This window comes from Parus major, chromosome Z, assembly GCF_001522545.3.
Source record: "Parus major isolate Abel chromosome Z, Parus_major1.1, whole genome shotgun sequence".
In the NCBI taxonomy this organism is placed as follows: Eukaryota; Metazoa; Chordata; class Aves; order Passeriformes; family Paridae; genus Parus; species Parus major.
In genome coordinates, this window is record NC_031799.1 from 31,172,874 (window position 1) to 31,190,938 (window position 18,065).

Here is an 18,065-nt window from a genome sequence, read left to right on the forward strand (position 1 = left end):
CATCAATGAACTTGCTGAGGAGGCACCTCCCCTTCATCCAGGTCACTGATGGAGAAGTTAAACAGTACCAGCCCCACTGCTGAATCTGGGGCTCACCAACCTCTGGTCACAACTCTGAGATCTCCCATTCAGACACTTCTCAGTCCAGTTCACTGTCTCTTCATCCAGGCCATACTTCCTAGTCTGTTCACAGGATGTTGTGGAAGACAGTGTCGAAAGTCTTGCTGAAGTTCAGGTAGACAGTACCCACTGCTTTTCCCTCATCCATCCAGGTAGCTGTCCCATCATAGAAGGCAATCATATTGTCTGAGCATGGTTTTCCTTTGGTGAATCCATACTGACTTCTCTGATGACTTTCTTGTTCTCCATGTTGATAGAGATGGTATCCAGAAGGAGGCACTCCATCACTTTTCCAAGGATTGAGGTGAGGCCTGACTGTCCAGTAGTTCCCTGGGTCCTTCTTACCCTTTTTGAAGACATTCTTAATTATGAGAATAATCTTAGCAATATGAAAGTATAGTGGCAGTATTTGTGATTTTTTAACAATAAGTATGTTAAGAAGATAAATTTTCAAAGAATCTTCTCTGTGAATCATTTTTCATTTATGAAACTGTAGATGCTCTATTGATACCTTAATGTATTTCTGAAAATGCAGAGTATAGTTGTGTTACCTCAAGTGAGCAAAGAGTGGGGCAATAGGAAGAATATTTAAGTAGGTTTATTTGCTTTCTGACCCTGGCTGATTATAAAAAATGCAGCAATAACAAGATACTACATCAATTTACTTAACTAAGTAGAAAATGGTAATTTAATCTAATTTAATTAATTCATTAAATAAAATTAATTTATTTTAATCATCTATATATGTAAAAAATATTGTAATGTGTTTCTTGGTATGAGTTGTCACAGTTCCAAAGTAGTTCAGATATATCACGTTGGTTTATGGAGTCCCAATATACTTAATGAGTTGAAAACACATGGTGTCATCATCTCTCTGAACTTAAATATCCTCAAAATGCACTTTTAGGCAGCTGCAGCGAGAACAAAGAAACTGGAAGATAACATTGAAGCAGAGAGAGCAGCACATGTAGCATCCAATTTAACTTCGGAGATCATCCAGGTAATCTGGTATTTTGTTTAATATTTCATACAAGTTTACAGTAAAACAGTTGAGGAAGTTAGGAAGGTACAATGCTCCAAAAAATATGAAGAACACTTGCTCCAATGAAAAACCTAAAGAGATTTATTACAACAAGCGTCAAAATCATAAAAACAAATACATAAAAGGACAGAATAGAAGCGCATCTGCTTTTCATAGAACTATAAAGTTATTAGACTAAATAATAAAATAAGATGTCTTGTTTGTAAGTTTGAGAATTCCCACTAGCATTTAAACAGTGAGGGAAAAGGAAATGTTTCACAACAGTTAAACACTATAGTGCTGTTTAGATACCCTGACCTGTATCTTCTGAATGGCTGCTTAGAGCAATTTGAAGATACAGCGCATATATTCAACTTGTCTAGGAGTGAGAGCATAATGAACCCTGAAACTGTAGTTTCAAACACAGTTTCTCAGAGTACATTTCAGCTCCAAAATTATGATACTTACTTTACCAGTAAAGATTGATTATATGACTAAATCTACTATATATACTTGAGCATTAAATTTTTGTATTCTTAAATGGTACCACCCATTGTTGGGCTCAGTAAAATAATTATGGTTTATTAAAATAAAGGTTGAAAAAACGAAATGGTAATTGCTTAGTAATATCATATTAGTTAACAAATTTACAAATTTGGAATCTTTTTTTTCCTATTTTCTGAGTAACAAAAATAAGCATTGCCATTCTTCAGTCAGTTATTCTCTTAATTTCATATCTTCAATATGTACAGGCATTTAAATTTTACAAGTAATAGTTAAACTAGTAGAAAAGATTTAGTTTGTTTAATTTCCTATTTCTGCAACATACAAAGGAACTGAGATGATAACATTCCTTAAACTTAGAGACTTGGGTGTTATGGGTGAATAATTGATAAAGTCTTTTTCCTTGTTCATATATATGAAGAAGCTAGAAGTGTGCTTTGTTCTGAGAGAAAGTGTAGCCTTTATTGTTAATCCCACACTTCATGAGTCTGTTTTAAAACTAGAGTTTCCATGGGAAGCTTCAGTATTAATAAGAACTGAAAATGTTCAGACACTTCCAAATGAGAAAAGAAGGTACTTTTCATCATCATATCTTTTTGTCTCTGGTATTGCTATATTTTTACATGTGTTCGATGTTTTTACATGAGTATATGCTTTTATACTGAATTAATTGAATACACTCTACTGTAAAGCAGAACAGACCATAGAACAGCACTAAAGATCATGTTAGTGTTTCCTAACTTGCTTTAATTGCTTTTTTTATCACTTGGTGTAGTTAAGAATTCGTGAACTTGAAGAAGCTGTGCATGTGGAAAAGGACAGACGAGAAGAAGCTCTTTCAGATCTAGAAATGATCAAGAAAGAGTTCAAAGGGTTAGAAGATGCATATGAGAGAGAAAAACACAATGCCCAAGAGAACTTGGAAAAACTCAATGTGTAAGTTTCCCTTTAAATTCATTGTAAAATGGCAGTGGGCAGCTTGATTACCACTTATAGTTTACGTTTATATAGTTCTCAATCAGTATAAAACAACTAAATCTGATGCCATTTCCCAAACCAGCCTGAAGCTCAGAACCTGGTGTTCCATTAATAACAATTCCATATCAGTAACCATATGTGTGGGCAAAGAAAATAACTGGTCTGTTACTGATTATTTGCCAAAGCAAAAATGTTGTAAATAATAGTTATGGCAGGATCCTGTCTCCTGTGTGTTTGGAAGGAGTGTAGGAAAGCACACATGGCAGGATTAGAACAGATTTTTTTTTCTTCTGTATACACTTATATTATTATGATAGTGTTATTTTTCACTTCAGTGAGCTAGAGCAATCTTTAAGACTCCTGTTGAGAAGTTGTGTATCATTTATAGTGGTGAATCTTCATTTTCAGCTTTTGAACGATTGTGGAAAGTGTTAACTAGCTAATGAAAATAGAAGAAGGGATGAAGTGTAAGAGAGCAGATGAAATTACCAGGGATTCCTTTCCTGCTCAGCACAATCTACTGTGTCTGTAGTAACAAATGTTTTTTGGAGGAAAGGTTTTGCTATATTCCCTGGGCAGATATAGGATATACTGTACTGAGTCTTCTTCCTTGGCTGAATGAAGTTTATATTGGGGTGAGAAAATATCAAGTAGAGGAATGGTGTTGGAAGACAGAGAACTGAGGAGTAAGTGAAATAAAGGATAGTAGTTCATAAAATTTAGGTAAAGAGGGGGTTAAGAAGACATAAAGTGGGTCCCACAGTGTGATTGTGGGAAGAGACTCAAGGTAGAGTAGGTTGGAAAAGACAGTTTGCATCTGTCAGTCTGGGATTATGGGGGTCTGTACATTAAAGTATTTGTGACTTGCTCATACAAGCAGTAGAGGGGGAAAAAAGAAACTGGTTTCCCTACAAAAAAGGAATTTTGTGGCCTAAGTCTTCCTATATTCATGCTTACAGAAATGTTTTTAGTAATATAGTTGAAATTTGTGCTGTATTATGAACTTCTTAGAGCTCTTTGTTAAAATAAAGGTCAAAAGAGGCCTGATGAACATTTAGGTAAGCCAGAGTCATATTAAAAAATGAAAACTTTATTCTCAAAGAAAATGATATAACCTTTATGATAAATATTTGTGAACTACATTATGATAATAATCTAAAATGGGACTTCAGAAAGACTGCGGACTTCACAGCTGTGAAACTGAGTAACTGTATTTCAAGATTCTCTACAGTTTTAAAACAACATCAGTTAATTAAACTGTAATCTTATCCTGCCTGGTTGTTTTTGCTGTGAACATGGGTTGGTTCTTTGTCACTAAATACACGACACTAGATTGATACTAAGTTGTTTGTCTTTCCTTGAGCTGGAGAAGGCCTACACCATTGATTTGACATTTTATTCAGTTTTTATTGTTTTGTTTTAAAAAAGCTCCTTTGTTTGCAAACCAGCCTTTTTTGAGGATTGGTTTGTTGATAAGTAGTTTTGCACAACAGGCTACTTTGTACTGAGTTTTTTTTTTGTACGTAACTTTTTTATTCTTAAAGAGCATATGGACTGTGGGGTTTTTTTCATCTTGGTTTGGTTTTCTTAGTTTTTAATTTTGTGTAGTGGGCTTTTTCTTTTCCCTCTGGTAGGTTCCCATATTTCAGTGGTCCAGAAAATATGGAAAAATTAATTTTACAAAAGTTTTCTTGAACTAGTGTTCTTCCAGTGTTTGTTCTTGAACCATTTTTTCACTTGTTTCAAGACCTGATATTCCAGAGTTCATCTTTGTATTGACATTAGACCAGAGAAATTAATCATCCTCAGTGAAACATGGGGCTTTTTAGTTTGGAGGGGTTTTTTTGACTAATGCTTGTTAAGCCGTTGTAGTTTTCAGTCTAGAAAAAACTATCCTGTCTTGTCAACACGGTTGTCATTACATGGCTTTTTGTAATCAGTCAGGGAGCTGTTATTATGAATGTGTTCTTGGGCCCAATAGATTATAATAAAATATTAGCTAATTAGCAGCATTTTTGATGTAACTTAAACAGCTGTTGAGGTATTTCCCAAACCATTAGAATTTTACGAGTTTTATCACAAGATCTGTTTTTAAATTTTTAGATTAGTAAATTCGGTTTAAAAACATGAACCTCTACAAGCAGTAGCTTTCCAGTTAAGTCTCTGCGGAACTCTTAAAGGTATTTTTCTCTATTAAATTATTTGGACCAACATAACAATAATGGTTAGATGTTGAATTGCACTGCACATTCAATAATGTTTTGTTCCTTGTGAGGATCTTTTATCTAGATATTTGAAGATATTTCTTTGAGAATTGAAGGGGTTTGTGTCTAGGATATTTTTGATTCACAAAAGTTACATCTTTGAAAATGTTATCATCAAAAAAAGAAAAATAAGAGGTTTTTTTAGAGAGTATATTTCTTTGTTTGGAATTACTGCAAGAAATACCTGAATAAATATATTTTTTGTAATTGAGAGTATGAAATTCAATTTTTACAGATACGGTACTGTATGCCTTAGGAATTTTAATAGTAGTGCTTGCAGGGAAGTAAATACTTTCTGTTCTCTGTGTTACTAAAATGCAAAATAAACCTTAAAAAGACTTCACTTTTTGCTCTAAACAGGCCAGTTATGTTCAGTGTTTCTTCTTCAGGAAGGCAATTTGTCCTATCCTAGAGTTTTTTTTTGATAAAACAGAATTTATGCCTGCTTGAGGCATCTGTTCTCTGTGTTAATTGAATATGAGAATAAATATTGTCTAATATCCAAACAGTGCTTTTCACTGCTTGCAATCATGTGTTCATTCAGGCAATTACTTCTAGCAGCTTCTGCCAGCTGAGTTTTTTGAAAGCAAATTATTTTCTGTGATTTCAGAGAATGCAAACCTTTCCATGAAAGTTAAGACAGTTAAAACATAGTTAAAATAGTTGGTGGTTTTGTTAAGAGATGTTGAAGAAAGATGAACAGCGTATCCTCACAATTTTGTTAGTCCAGACACCTAAATTTCCAGACCTCTATTAGGATAAATAGCAAAGGTCAAGCATTTTCTGAGGTGAACATCAATCTACTCAGCTCCCTTGAGGTAATTACATGGGGTGGGCAGGTACTACTTCATCGGTTTCCCGTGCCCTTTCTATTCTTTGAAGCATACAAGTGTCAGTAACATTGGTGAATATCAGTGATTGCTTTCACCAGACACCTTCTGAGAGAATACAACAGCCTTTGATCTACTTACCTTTGAAGGGTCTGGTCCTTGGACTTCAGACAATGTCAGGATCTTGGCTTTTTCTTTTAAGACATAGTTTGGCATCCAAACATTTTCTCTTTTTCTAGAGGACTTGAATGAGTTTGTCTTTAAGCCTTAGCCAAATGAAAGTCTTAGAGACTTCCATTTGTTGTGCTAGAGCACTTGTATGTCTCTTTGGCTGGACTTGGTGTAGGTAAATAACACCAAAGTTGAAAGCTATATAATGCTGTAAACATATGTTTTCTCAGAAAAAAAAAATTAGTTATAATAACTGAAACCAAGCAAACAGGCTTTTCTGGGTGGTATAATTTTTTATTTTCTTAGAAAAAATATAGTTGTAATAACCAAAACCAAGCTAACAGGCTTTTCTGGGTTGCATAATTTATTAATTAGCTCTGAACCCAGTAGCACTATGTAAATTAGAAGCATCATGGGATTTGGGTCTCTGTGTGAACTTACTTTTCTTAAAGAGTGAGAACATGACATAGAATAATTTGGAACTGCTTTTGCTGTGTTTCCAAAAGTTGTGAGGGTAGAAGCTACTTAGGGGGACTGAAACTGGCAGGTTTTGAAGAATAGGAAGTAAACATCTGCAGCAAAAAATCAGCCAGGCTGATGCAGAGGCACATAGGTATTTGGAGGACTGCTGAAGTAGTCCTTCAGCTAAAAAGAAACATTAATCTTTAACAGATGAATTAAAGTCAGAAAGTGTCAATATTGATTCAAAAGCTTCCAAATTCGAAGAACTTTGAGCCCTTTGCACTACTTTCAGTTCTAGGGAGACAAGAGTGCTAGGAGAAGAAACAAAGAGATGAATGACACCTGGATGTTTCTACTGCTGAGAGCTGCATCAAAGAATAGTTCAGGTTGAAAGGAATTGCAGGAGATCTATAGTCCAACCTGCTGCTCAAACCAATGTAAGTTTCGAGATCAGGCTCTTCAGGGTTTCTTCCAGCTAGATCTTGAGAATGTGGAGAGTGGAGATGGCACAACCTCTCGGAACCTGTTCCATAAAGTTGGAAAATCCTTTTCTGAACCTCTTTGGATTCAGTACTTGTCTTGTAGACAAACACTGCTGTGATCAACTGCATTTCCTTGATAACCTCCTTTCAGATACTGGGAGGCCCGTTATATACTGTGGAGTTATCTCTTCTCCAGCTTGAACGTACCAAGTTTCCTCAGTTCTTATATGTGTTTCTGCTGCCGACCATGGTGGTGATCTTTCCCTTAGGCCATCCAGCTTTCTTCCATGTTGTGAGGGATACATGTAGTTAAAAGTGAGCATTATCCTAGATGTATTGCAATTATTGCCAAATGGAAGGTGATTAATCACCTTCCTTGATCTGGCTATGCTGCTATTAAATACATCCCAGGACACTGTTAGCTGTCTCTGCTCATATGCACGCTGCTGATTTGTGGCTGTGTGTCATGGTTACCAGGTTCCTTTTGAGCATGACTTCTATCCAGCCAGTTACGAGCCACATCACTTTAGGGTGGTCTTGCTTCCTAAATTCAGGTCTTTGCACATGACATTGTTGAATCTCAGAAGGTTCATTCTGGCCTGTTCTTTCTCCATTACTAGAGAATGGCCGCTCTTCTGTTGAGTGTATCAATTGTATTGTGCCATGATCTACCCACTCCCAGTTCACTGTTCACTGCAGGTATTGTGAGACTGCACTCTTGGCTTATTCCACATGATGGATGAAGTTGTAAAACAGATCTTATACTGACCTCTATAGTATTACGGCCATTCCAGCTACTACCATCTGGGCTTTACTATCAAGCTGCTTTTACCAATGTTATAATTCACATATGCAGACTTAAGTTGTAACAACTATAAAAATGCTGTGTGAGAAAGTGCTAAAATCCTTGCTAAAATTAAGTTATATTTGACTCCTTTTGTCCACAGCCCTGATCATTTTATCATGGAACATAACTGGGTTGGTCAGATTTGATTAAGCTTTGGTAAATCCTCCCTGCGTGTTCCCAATCTCCTTTGTCTCTTTCACAAGCCCAGAAAATTTTCTAGAAGGATTTCCTTCATAACCTTCCAGGCCTGAAATGAAGCCCAGTGCCTTATAGTTCCTCGGCTTCTCCTTTTGACCTTTGCCAAATATAAGTGTGACATTTGCCTTTCTTCATTTGCAGGGCTTCTCCTGATTTTTGTGACCTTTCATCATGATGATGAGCAGTGTCACTTTGAACATTGGCCAGCTTTATCAGAACCTTTGAGTGTAGGTGAGCTGACCTCCTCAGTTCTATGGGTTGAGTTTTCCAAAGTTCTCGGACTCAATTGCTGTCAATTGTTCTCAGTCCTCACCTATTGCTGGCAGTTGTTCTCCTTTTTGTGTCCTTTTACTGACCATAGAGGTTTGGGAGTAGACCTTTTCAGGAAAGTTGGAAGATGAAAAGATAGGAAGTATATTGTTCTCTCTCTGCTGTTGATAAAACAGCTGTTTTGTGTAGAAGTCTGTTCATGTTTTCTTTCCTACCATAACAGTGGTAAAATACCTTCTCATCTTTGTTATCTTTTGTGAATGTTCATTCTAGGTGCCTTTCCTGAGGCACCTCCTTTTCCATCCCTATATACTTAGGCAGTCCTTCAAAATTTTTCCTTGGCTTCCTGTCCCTGGCTGTGTCTCCTATTTGCTGTTATTTGGCTTTGTAGTTTTCTCATGACCCACCTTTTAATCCATGCCAGACTTTCTGTGTATTTGTTTTCTTGAATATCAGGAGAACTGATGTAGTACAAGAGCCATTTGAAATTTTGAATTGTCTGCTATTGATATCATGCCTTTCTGAGTAGAGTTGTCATGGTTTAAGAATGGTATTTCCCAATTTAGTGTTACTACAGAAACACACCAAACCATATGCTACTTGTTTGTTCCCCTCTCCTCTTCTTCCTCCTTCTGTGAGGAGCTGGAGAAGAGAATTGGAGTCAAAAAAGTAAAGATCATGGGTTGAGATAAGGACACTTCACTGGACACAACGATGAAATAAGACAATGCACTGTAATAGCAACAGTACTACTGACAGTGTGTACAAGATAAAAAACCCAATTGATTCACCTGCGATTGAATGCTGTGGAAACCCCCAGTCATACCCAGTCCCTCTGCCATGCTATTCACAAGAGAGCCCTTCCTCTGTCCCCAGAAAATGACATGAGGTGGTATAGAATAATTACCAGGTCCTAGCCATGCCCACTCCTGGGTACTGCAAAAATTAACCCTGTTCTGGCCAGAATCAGGGTAAGAATATAGTCAGATACGTGGAAACTCAAGGAGAAAGCTTTGTACTTGAAATCAGTGTTGATCATGCAAGATGTGATGTCTTTCTGAAGAGAACTAATGTGTTAATTAAAATACAATGACTTCTGTTTAAACATGTAATCTGGATAATATCCAAATGATCACACTAATTTATGACTGGAAGTCTAACACAAGCCTTGGTAATGGAGAAGAACATAACTATAACTGAAAAGCTTTTCTTAGAAGGAATAGATGTTTCTTCACTTAAAAAATAATAAGACAAGCGTCTTCATAAGTCATATGATGTGCTAACATGATGTGATACCCAGATTGTCTTTTAAAAATATGTAGAATTCTTGACATAAGTATTTTTGCTTAAAATGTTCTAATGTTGAAACTTTCCAGATTAGAAAGAGAGTGTTTCTCCTCAAACAATCAAATGAAAGAAGTGATTGAGGAAAAGAAGAAGGTAATTATAGACCTCTCTGCAAGACTAGGGAGTGCTGAAAAAGGCTGCAGAGACTTACAGAGTGAACTTGAAATGGTAAGACAAAAAGCCTATGGCACTTATTGTTTAGGTTTTTTTTAAACATATTCTGAACATAATCTGCATTTGATGTTCTGAGCTGTGAAATAAATCTGACTTTGCATTGCTCATGCATTAATCAATTAATCAATTGATTAATTAATTAATCAATTAATTAGTTGCATTGATTTTTATATGAATTACTTTGTTTTGTCAAACAGGAGTAAATATAGGTAAGATACTGGGGAAGCTAATTCCAAAATGCATTTTAAGTGATACACCAAGTATTTAATTGAGGAGTTATTTGCAGAAAATAATTATTTCAAAACTATGGCTGTGAGTCAAGAGTAACCAGCCTTTACATTCCTGATGATGAAGACAATTTGTGGATAAGGATTGGGATTTTGTGTGAAGAATGTTCTATCTTCCTAGCAAAGCTTTTTTTATCTCAGGCTTGATTAGTTACCGTTGTAGCCTTGCTTGTTTCTGTTTCATGTAATGTTTTTAGTGCGAGCATGTGACTGCAAAATTTGTTTGAAAATGTCTTCTTTGAAGATGGCAAACTTTTTAGTTGATTGGGTTATTTTTTGTTTGGTGTGCATTTGTCATATTGGATTTATTTTACAGGATTATTTTCTGAAATATTTTTCCTTTTATATGACCAGTTGGTGCCTTCCCAATATTTCTACAGACCTCAGCTTTGAATATCAGTTTTGTCATCCTCTTTGAGAACAGGAGGGTCAAGGCAAAAAGCTTAGGATATCTTCATTAGTGGCACAGATGAAGGGATGGGAGTGCACCCTCGGCAAATTTATTGATGACACCAAGCTGAGTGGTGCAGTTGACACACCTGAAGGACAGGATGCCATCCAGGGGGATCTGAACAAGCTGCAGAAGTGCACCCATGAGAATCTCATGTTATTTACCAAGACCAAGTGCAAGGTGCTGCGCCTGGGTCAGGGCAACCCCTGATTCCAACACAGGCTGGGAGATGAACAGATAGAGAGCAGCCACGCCCAGAAGGATTTGGGGGGGCATCTGGGTGAGAAGTTGGATGTGACTCTGCTGAAAGAAAGCAAGCCAAATGTGTCCTGGGCTGCATTCAGAGCAGCATGGGCAGCAGGGCCAGGGAGGGGATTCTGCCCCTCTGCTCTGCTCTGTCTGCTGAGACCCCACTGCAGTGCTGTATCAGCTCTGGGGTGCCAGAACAGGACAAACATGTTGGAGCATGTCCAGAGGAGGCTACCAAGTAATCACAGGGATGGAGCAGCTCTGCTATGAGGCAGTCTGGAGAAGAGAGGGCTTTGGGGTGGCCTAACTGTGACCTGCCAGTGCCTGAAAAGAGCTTGCAAGAAAGATGGATGGAGACTTTTCAGAGGGGCATGTTTTAACAGGACAAGGGGAATGGCTCCAAACTGAAAGAAGCTTTTCATCAGATATTAGGAAAAAGTTCTTTATTGTTAGAGTTGTGAGGCACTTAAATACAGGTTGTTTTCATTCTTGGAAGGGTTCATGGCTGGGTTGGATGGAGCTCTGAGCAACCTGGTCTAGCATTAGAACTAGATGAACTTGAAGGTTTTTTCCAAACAAAGCTATTCTATGGTTCTCTGATCTAGAAAACCATATCTCTCTTCATTGTATAGTAGCACTTACAGTATTTCTATACTTAGCCTTTTTTTTCCTAAGCTTGTAAATTTCTGTTCTTGATTTTTCTTGGACTTCCAAGTGTAGGAGATTACCATGTTATCTTCCCTGCTACTGACAGGCATTGTGCTAGTCAGTGTATATGAGCAGAGGTCTGCCTCAGAGAGTCTTGAGATTTTTTGGTGTCTACTCTTCAGCTCATGGAATTATTCCATACATTGTCCTAGTGTTATCAGCTTCCCAGGTAGATTGGTAATTAATAAATTGAAGAAAAATAAAATGAAAAAAAAAATTTCCCTTGGAAGGCCACAGTTTCTTCAATGCAAGCACTAAAGTATTAGAAGACACTTTCTGCCTTAATCAACCTGAAAAAATAATTTTCTCAGGCAGAAAAAGAATATAAAGAAAGTATATCTTATATAAATAAATATAAATAAATAAATAAAAATAAATATAAATAAATAAATATAAAGAAAATATAAATTCCATAGTAAAATGTATGTTATACCTGACAAGAATGCAGGACAAAATTCTATTCACACTTAATGTTTTTTGTAATGACAATGGTGTTAAATGGTGTACTCAAAATGAATGCTGTGTTACTGAAAGTAAAAGTAAATAGATTGCCCCTCTTGAAAGAATTGTCTTATTCATATAGCAGGCTGTTTTAATTGTTTTACTGGAATGATTTCAAACCACAAGACTGTCTTGAACAGGTAATAAAAATACTCATTTTCTGAAGAGTTGTATTAGTGGGATCTAATCCCTGTGGGATTAGATTTTTATCACCTTGGATGGCTTTGTATTTTTCCTGAAGACTTTCGTATTTGATTGGGAAGCAGGAGTGCCTATGTGTGGTCTTGTTTACTCAGTATAGACAGCTTTTTTGTTATTTTCCTCCCAAAATAAAAAAGCAGAAGGCTATAGCAGAAACTAAGTATAAATAACATTCAATATACTGTTATTAGGCTTCACCTTACTTATATTAAAATTGTGTGAAATTGTCAGTGCATTCTCTTCCCTTTATTTCCACCTCCTGCTTTCTTCATCTGTTAATTACTTTCTTACATTTTGTACATCTATTATTAGACATCCTGAATATGTCTTTTCCACTTCAGTCTGATAATCTTTAGTTTCTCACAGTACTGCTAACATACAAATTAATGTTTTTGTTTGTAAAATTTTTGTAAAATATTTGTAAGATACACAAAGTACATTGTTTTGAAACTTTATATTAAAAAGTACTTTTTTTTCCTTAATGGATCAGTTGAATGTACAGTAAAGTACATTCTGCTTGTAATTTTAAATATCAGCATGTGGCAGAAGTTTGCCAGAAATTTGCATGGGTCAAATGTGATAGGATCTGTTACTATCAAACAAAATTGCTTATGAATGCTCAGCATGAAAAAGCTCTCAATATTTACATTATGTTTACTTGAGGAAATTGGTCTCAAGCTTGTCATTATTTCTAGCTAGGGTTTCTAGAAATTTTTAGTTTCAAGGATAGGCATTTAGAAGAATGGCCATTGTGATTTAACAGTTGGTTTAAATTAAAACAGCCCCAGCTGTATTCCTGCCCCATGGAAAGAGTAAAGAGGTTGTCTTTAGGAGTTTTAAGTTACTCAGGATATTTACATTTCTAATACCTGGTAGTGGATGATCTTAGAATGGGACAAGCAGGAGATGTTAAACCTTTATCTTATGAAAAATGCAAATTGAAATTTGGAAAACTTGTCAATTCACCAGAATGCATATTAGGAAAGTGAAATAATTAAAATATTGTATCTTAGTATAAATTCCTTTCCCACCCCTTTTTATAGATTATGTCAGAACTAGCATAATTTGTATATAAGTTGTGTAATAGTCTGCACATAGCTTGTCTTTTTCCCCATGTAAATCTTTCTCTTACAGCCATGCCTGAAGTCATGCTCTGTTTGCATCTCAGCTGTCCGTAAAAGCCTTGTAGTTTACCAAATGTCAGAACAGAAATGTTTGAGAATCTAGTTCCAGGACGTACACACTAAGCATTGTTCTTTAACAGAAGTTGCCTAGGTATTGACTGAACAGACAATGAAGTACCCTGAGGATTATGATTCTGTTCTACAAATTCTATGGAGTAGAAACCAGTACACAATGGCAAAGATGTAAAAATCATCTAGGCAATTTAATGTGGACACTCTATTTCACTTAGAAAAAAAAAATCCCTTTTCAGATATACACTCTTCATTAATTTTGTGCTAATGATTGTTAAGTTTTGTTGTACCTTGATTGTTTTTTTTTCTTGCCTTAATATAGGGGGAGAGTGTTTTTTCCCAGATGTTACTTCGATTATTGTCCTCATGTAAGAAGACTAGTTGGTCTGAAGCATATGCTTCAATGATCTTCTGCAAACAAACCAATTTTGTAATTTATTAGGGAAGTGCAAAGGTCACTCAAGCTGTGATGTCCTGGTGTTGGAGGACAGGCATCTAAAATTTAAAGCTGCAGTTCTTAAAAAAATTTCTCTGACTTGGAAAAAAAAATAAACCACAAAACCCAGAGAGAATCATAACATTCTCTCCCACCAAAAGCTGTTACAAATCTCTTTTTATGGGATAGGAATTGTTTCAGTACAACTTAAGCATTTTGATTAATTTGTGAGACGAAGATACTAAATTTCTTGAGATACTGTATTTAATTTACATGTGGCCACACTCTTCTATAGATTTTTGAATATTCTAGCTAATACAAGAAAATAAAAGAAGTAGTCAATAATTTGATAACTTGAGCAAAAATAAATAGTAGCCCAAGGAGAGAGTTTGTCAGTGACAGTTTTGTTTTGTTTTTTATAATACCATTGTGCCACTTTTCTGCTTTACAGAGAATCATTTGAGTAAAACCTGTGTTTTGTGAACTGTGGAGCAGTCTTTTGTGTTTCTGTAAATGCTTTGATTTGCTGCCCCTAAGATCATGCTGGGTAAACATTCTGATACTTTTATAAAAAATTTTTACATAAACACTTTTCAAGGAGTATCTGAGCATAATGCTCCTTGGTGGCTATTGGATAATTCTGGATTTGGCTCTAATTCTGCCATCAGCAGTTGGAATTAGACCTGCAGACAAAGTGGGTGAATTAGTCCATGTGCAAGAGAACCCCTCCAGGAACTCCTTGTAACTTTAAATATTAAAGTATAGAAGGTTCCTCAGGAGTTAAGGCAGTTCATTGTACAGCAGGACCCCAACTCCTTGCCTACTATGGCAGTGGTTTTGTCAAGGTTAGGCCTCAAAGTCATGCCCACATGTTTATTTTTTAAAAGTTACTGAACTTGAGATACAGATACACATTTGCAGCATCATATTCTGTGGGCTGTCCCAGAACTGTGTATAGAGTTTACATTTATTTTAGTCAGCCATGGCTTTTGCAAAATGCTGGAAAAACAATGAGACATAATTTCTTTATGGGAACAGAAACAAAAATCAAGTAGTGGTAGTTAAGAGAAATATGTCTACAACCAAGGTAGTAGGAACTTTTCCAGATAAATAAAAATACCCTTCTGGAAGATTAGCATAAGTCTGACAGTGAGTGGAAGAATTTTATAAGCAGCCGGTTTTCCGAAAAGTTCAAGTTATTCTTACGGATAAGGATAGAAAGTATTTGGGAAAAGATTTTCTCCTCATTGGTATCTGCAGTATTTTTAATGAAAAATGTTTGGTTCCTCTTTAATTTCTTGAAAGTTTAATTGTGTTTTGAAATTGGTGATTAAATAAATATGTTGCCAAGCTCATTTTCTACTAAAAAGATTTTGTCCTCAATAATTGTTTTATGATAATATGAGCCTTTTTTAAGGATATGAAGTTTGTTTCAAGGAAGCGTTTTGTATACTAAAATTCGACGTATTTTCTGGGTTCAGAAAGTATGACCTTTCTCCCATGTTATTAGGTTTTTAGCGTTCAGTTTGGAATATATTGTGAAGAAGGGAATTGTCTTTGGGGAGTATTTTGGGGAAATATTTCTAGTTTATTTTGAGAATTTTAAGTTCTCGAGTGTTCATGGAAATTTCACTGATCTCAGGGACCTGGAATTCCCAAGGGCAGGTTCTTCCAGTGAAGACAGAGGTGAAAAAAGCAGAGAAGGCTTTTTCTCTCTCCTAGTCACAGGATCTCTGCCGCATTAGCAATGGGCCCGCATATTGCCTAGTCCTTCTTTTGCAGGTGGTGTACTTCAGAAATCTTTTTCTGTTGCTCTTCACATCCCATGACAGATTCAACTTTAGGTGGATTTTGGCATTCCTAAACATATCCTTCTGGCATTAACAATGTATCTATAGTTTCCCAAGTTTAATATGTCTGAACAAACTTATTTATGCTTTCTGTTAATACTTGAATTTAGTCAAGAGTTCCCTGCATATCCCTCATTCTGCAAATCAAAGACATTGCCTTTGATTTTCAAGGCTGTTTTCAAGGACCACAATAGGTCAAGAGTGGTCCATTCTGGTCTACAGGAAGTCAAGCAAAGTCAGCAGAAGACTTACTTTACAAATACTCTTTCACCTGCATGTACTAACATGGTCTGTGAAGCAAACTCTCTTTATGTAAAGGCTTTAGCAATTTTGTCAACTGATTTCCCTTTTGAAATAACCTAGGAAACAATTACACCTCTACTTCTCCAGTAGTAACACAGGAATGGCAAAACTTATTGATGGGTGGAGTTGTTGAGAAGGATTGTAATTGCATCTCCTGGAACAGTTGAATCTGTCAGCTGCAGTTGGTTGTGTTTGACTCTATACTCGTGCACTCCATTTTCCTTTTCAAAGTAAAGCATTTTGCATGCTCCTTGTGTTTGTTCAGACTGATGAAAACTAAGGAGATAATAGCTACGGCTGTAAACTACCGAGTGGGTGCTTGTGGAGAAGATGGAGCTACACTCTCCTTGGATCTGTGCATTAGAAGTATGAGAGAAAACAGGAAAGTTGTAATTAACAATAAGGGGAAAACGAAAAACTTCACAATGTAGATTGTGAGATATTGGAGCAGGTTGCCTGGAGGGTTTGTTGAAACGTCATCTTTGAGGATACTCAAAACTTGACTGAACAATTTCAGAACCACCTAACCTGACTTCAACCATACCTCTCTGAGTGGGGAGTGGAACCAGATGACCTCCACGTATCCTGTCAGCTTAAATTCATGATTTTATGACTGTATACATTCTTGTTAGATAACAGTCAGTGAGACATAAGAAATCAGATTAATATTAGATCCTTTTGGATGTGCCTGGATTTCTAACAGTGTAATTTACAGAGGTTTTTTCCTTCAATTTCTGACAATGGGGACAGTGATTGAAAATAGAAGTTAGAAAGGAAAGATACTAAATATTTTGCTGTTCAAGTGTAGAGAGACTGGCTAGTCTAAGTAATTTCCTTTTGATCTTTACTACTGTTGAAAAAGATGCTAAAATTTACTTAGGAAGTGTAGATGCAGTTAGCAAATAAAACACAGAGAAGTGGTGAAGGCTAAATAAACTGGAACACACTGACTAAATTATGGTAAATTCACTAAATAAAATGGGAAAAATTGGATGAGAAGATTGAGAAAAATTCTTACATTTAACTTTTCCATAGGAAAATGTTTTTCTGAGAAATTTATTTTCACCTTCTTTGTGCTGCATTATTTTATGTAAAAAGAGTATTTATTTTATTGTGATGTTTTCATATTGTTATATTTTCTTATTTTTAATATGTGAGATTTTTGAGATTATGTCAGTACACGAGAACAAATTACTTTAATGTGCTTGCATTCCATAAAATATTTTTACTGGATCTCGACATTTACAAGTTCTATTTATATAGATAGTTTTATGGAGTAGGAATTAAACCTTGGTTATTTTTCAATATATAGAAGTGATTTGGAAATTCTTTATGAAGTGTAGTACAAGCTCTCACACAAGAAAAAGCGTGTAAATGCTACAGGGGACCTAACACTGAAATACACATATGAATAATATATTAGTTGATATACAGTACATATAATTAAAATTGAAAGAGTAAAGCAAATTTATAAAATATTTAAACTGAATAGTGAAGAAGACTGCAGAGAATTAAATGCATTTCTTGTTTTTTTTTATCCTGACAGTTACGTGCTACCAGTATGTAGCAGTTTTCCTGGGGAGGATGTTTCCCACACATAAGAAATTGCCTGGGTTCTTTGACATGCAGTGAAGCATAACTAAAGCAACAGTTTCTAGATATGATAGAAAACAGTAGAATTTTGCTCAGTAAAAAAGGTTAACTTTCCATTACCAAGTAGAAATGGAAATGATGCAAATATGTGTTGCAATTTAGAATGGAAGTAAATTGGGCAGTTAAAAGTCATGAGATGTCTTTGGCCATAACCTTTCTCATAAGAAAATTGTGAAGTTATTTAAATGTAGTTTCCTCTTGAGTTGGGATGGGAGGGTAGGGGTGGTTGGTTTTCATTTATTTTTGCTGGGTTTAGGTTTTCTAAATTGCTGAGGTATATTACTTTTTGTCAGTCAGCAGCTAGAATCACATTTTCTTGAGAAGTCAAAAGTACATATACCCAAAAGGACCTTGGTCTTGTCTGGAATTATGGATGCATGTCTTTGATAACTGCATGTTATCAGGTATAAAGTGAAGGCATGATTTGGTATAGTCTTCCTATTATAGTGATTTAAAAAATCTGCTGTAGAACTTTTCTGGCCTTGATAAATTTTGTCTTGATTTGAACAATAGGCTGCATTAAGGGAACAACTTTCTTTAAGAAAATTCAGTGATAGGGGCT

The 18,065-nt window shown here is 35.8% G+C and overlaps 1 protein-coding gene across 13 annotated transcripts in view; it reads left to right on the top strand.

The window, feature by feature from the left end:
* The window catches only part of CCDC171 (coiled-coil domain containing 171), a 155,530-nt gene that overhangs the window by 28,782 nt on the left and 108,683 nt on the right, over positions 1-18,065 (top strand). For 11 of the 13 annotated variants that reach the window (XM_019009210.2, XM_033520642.1, XM_033520640.1 and 8 more), the window contains 3 exons: positions 1,028-1,120; positions 2,421-2,581; positions 9,524-9,662. In XM_019009210.2, the coding sequence (XP_018864755.2) occupies positions 1,028-1,120; positions 2,421-2,581; positions 9,524-9,662 (393 nt within the window). Of the gene's footprint in view, positions 1-377; positions 425-1,027; positions 1,121-2,420; positions 2,582-9,523; positions 9,663-18,065 lie in introns of all 13 variants that reach the window. The other 2 variants (XM_033520651.1, XM_033520652.1) reach the window with 1 other exon arrangement.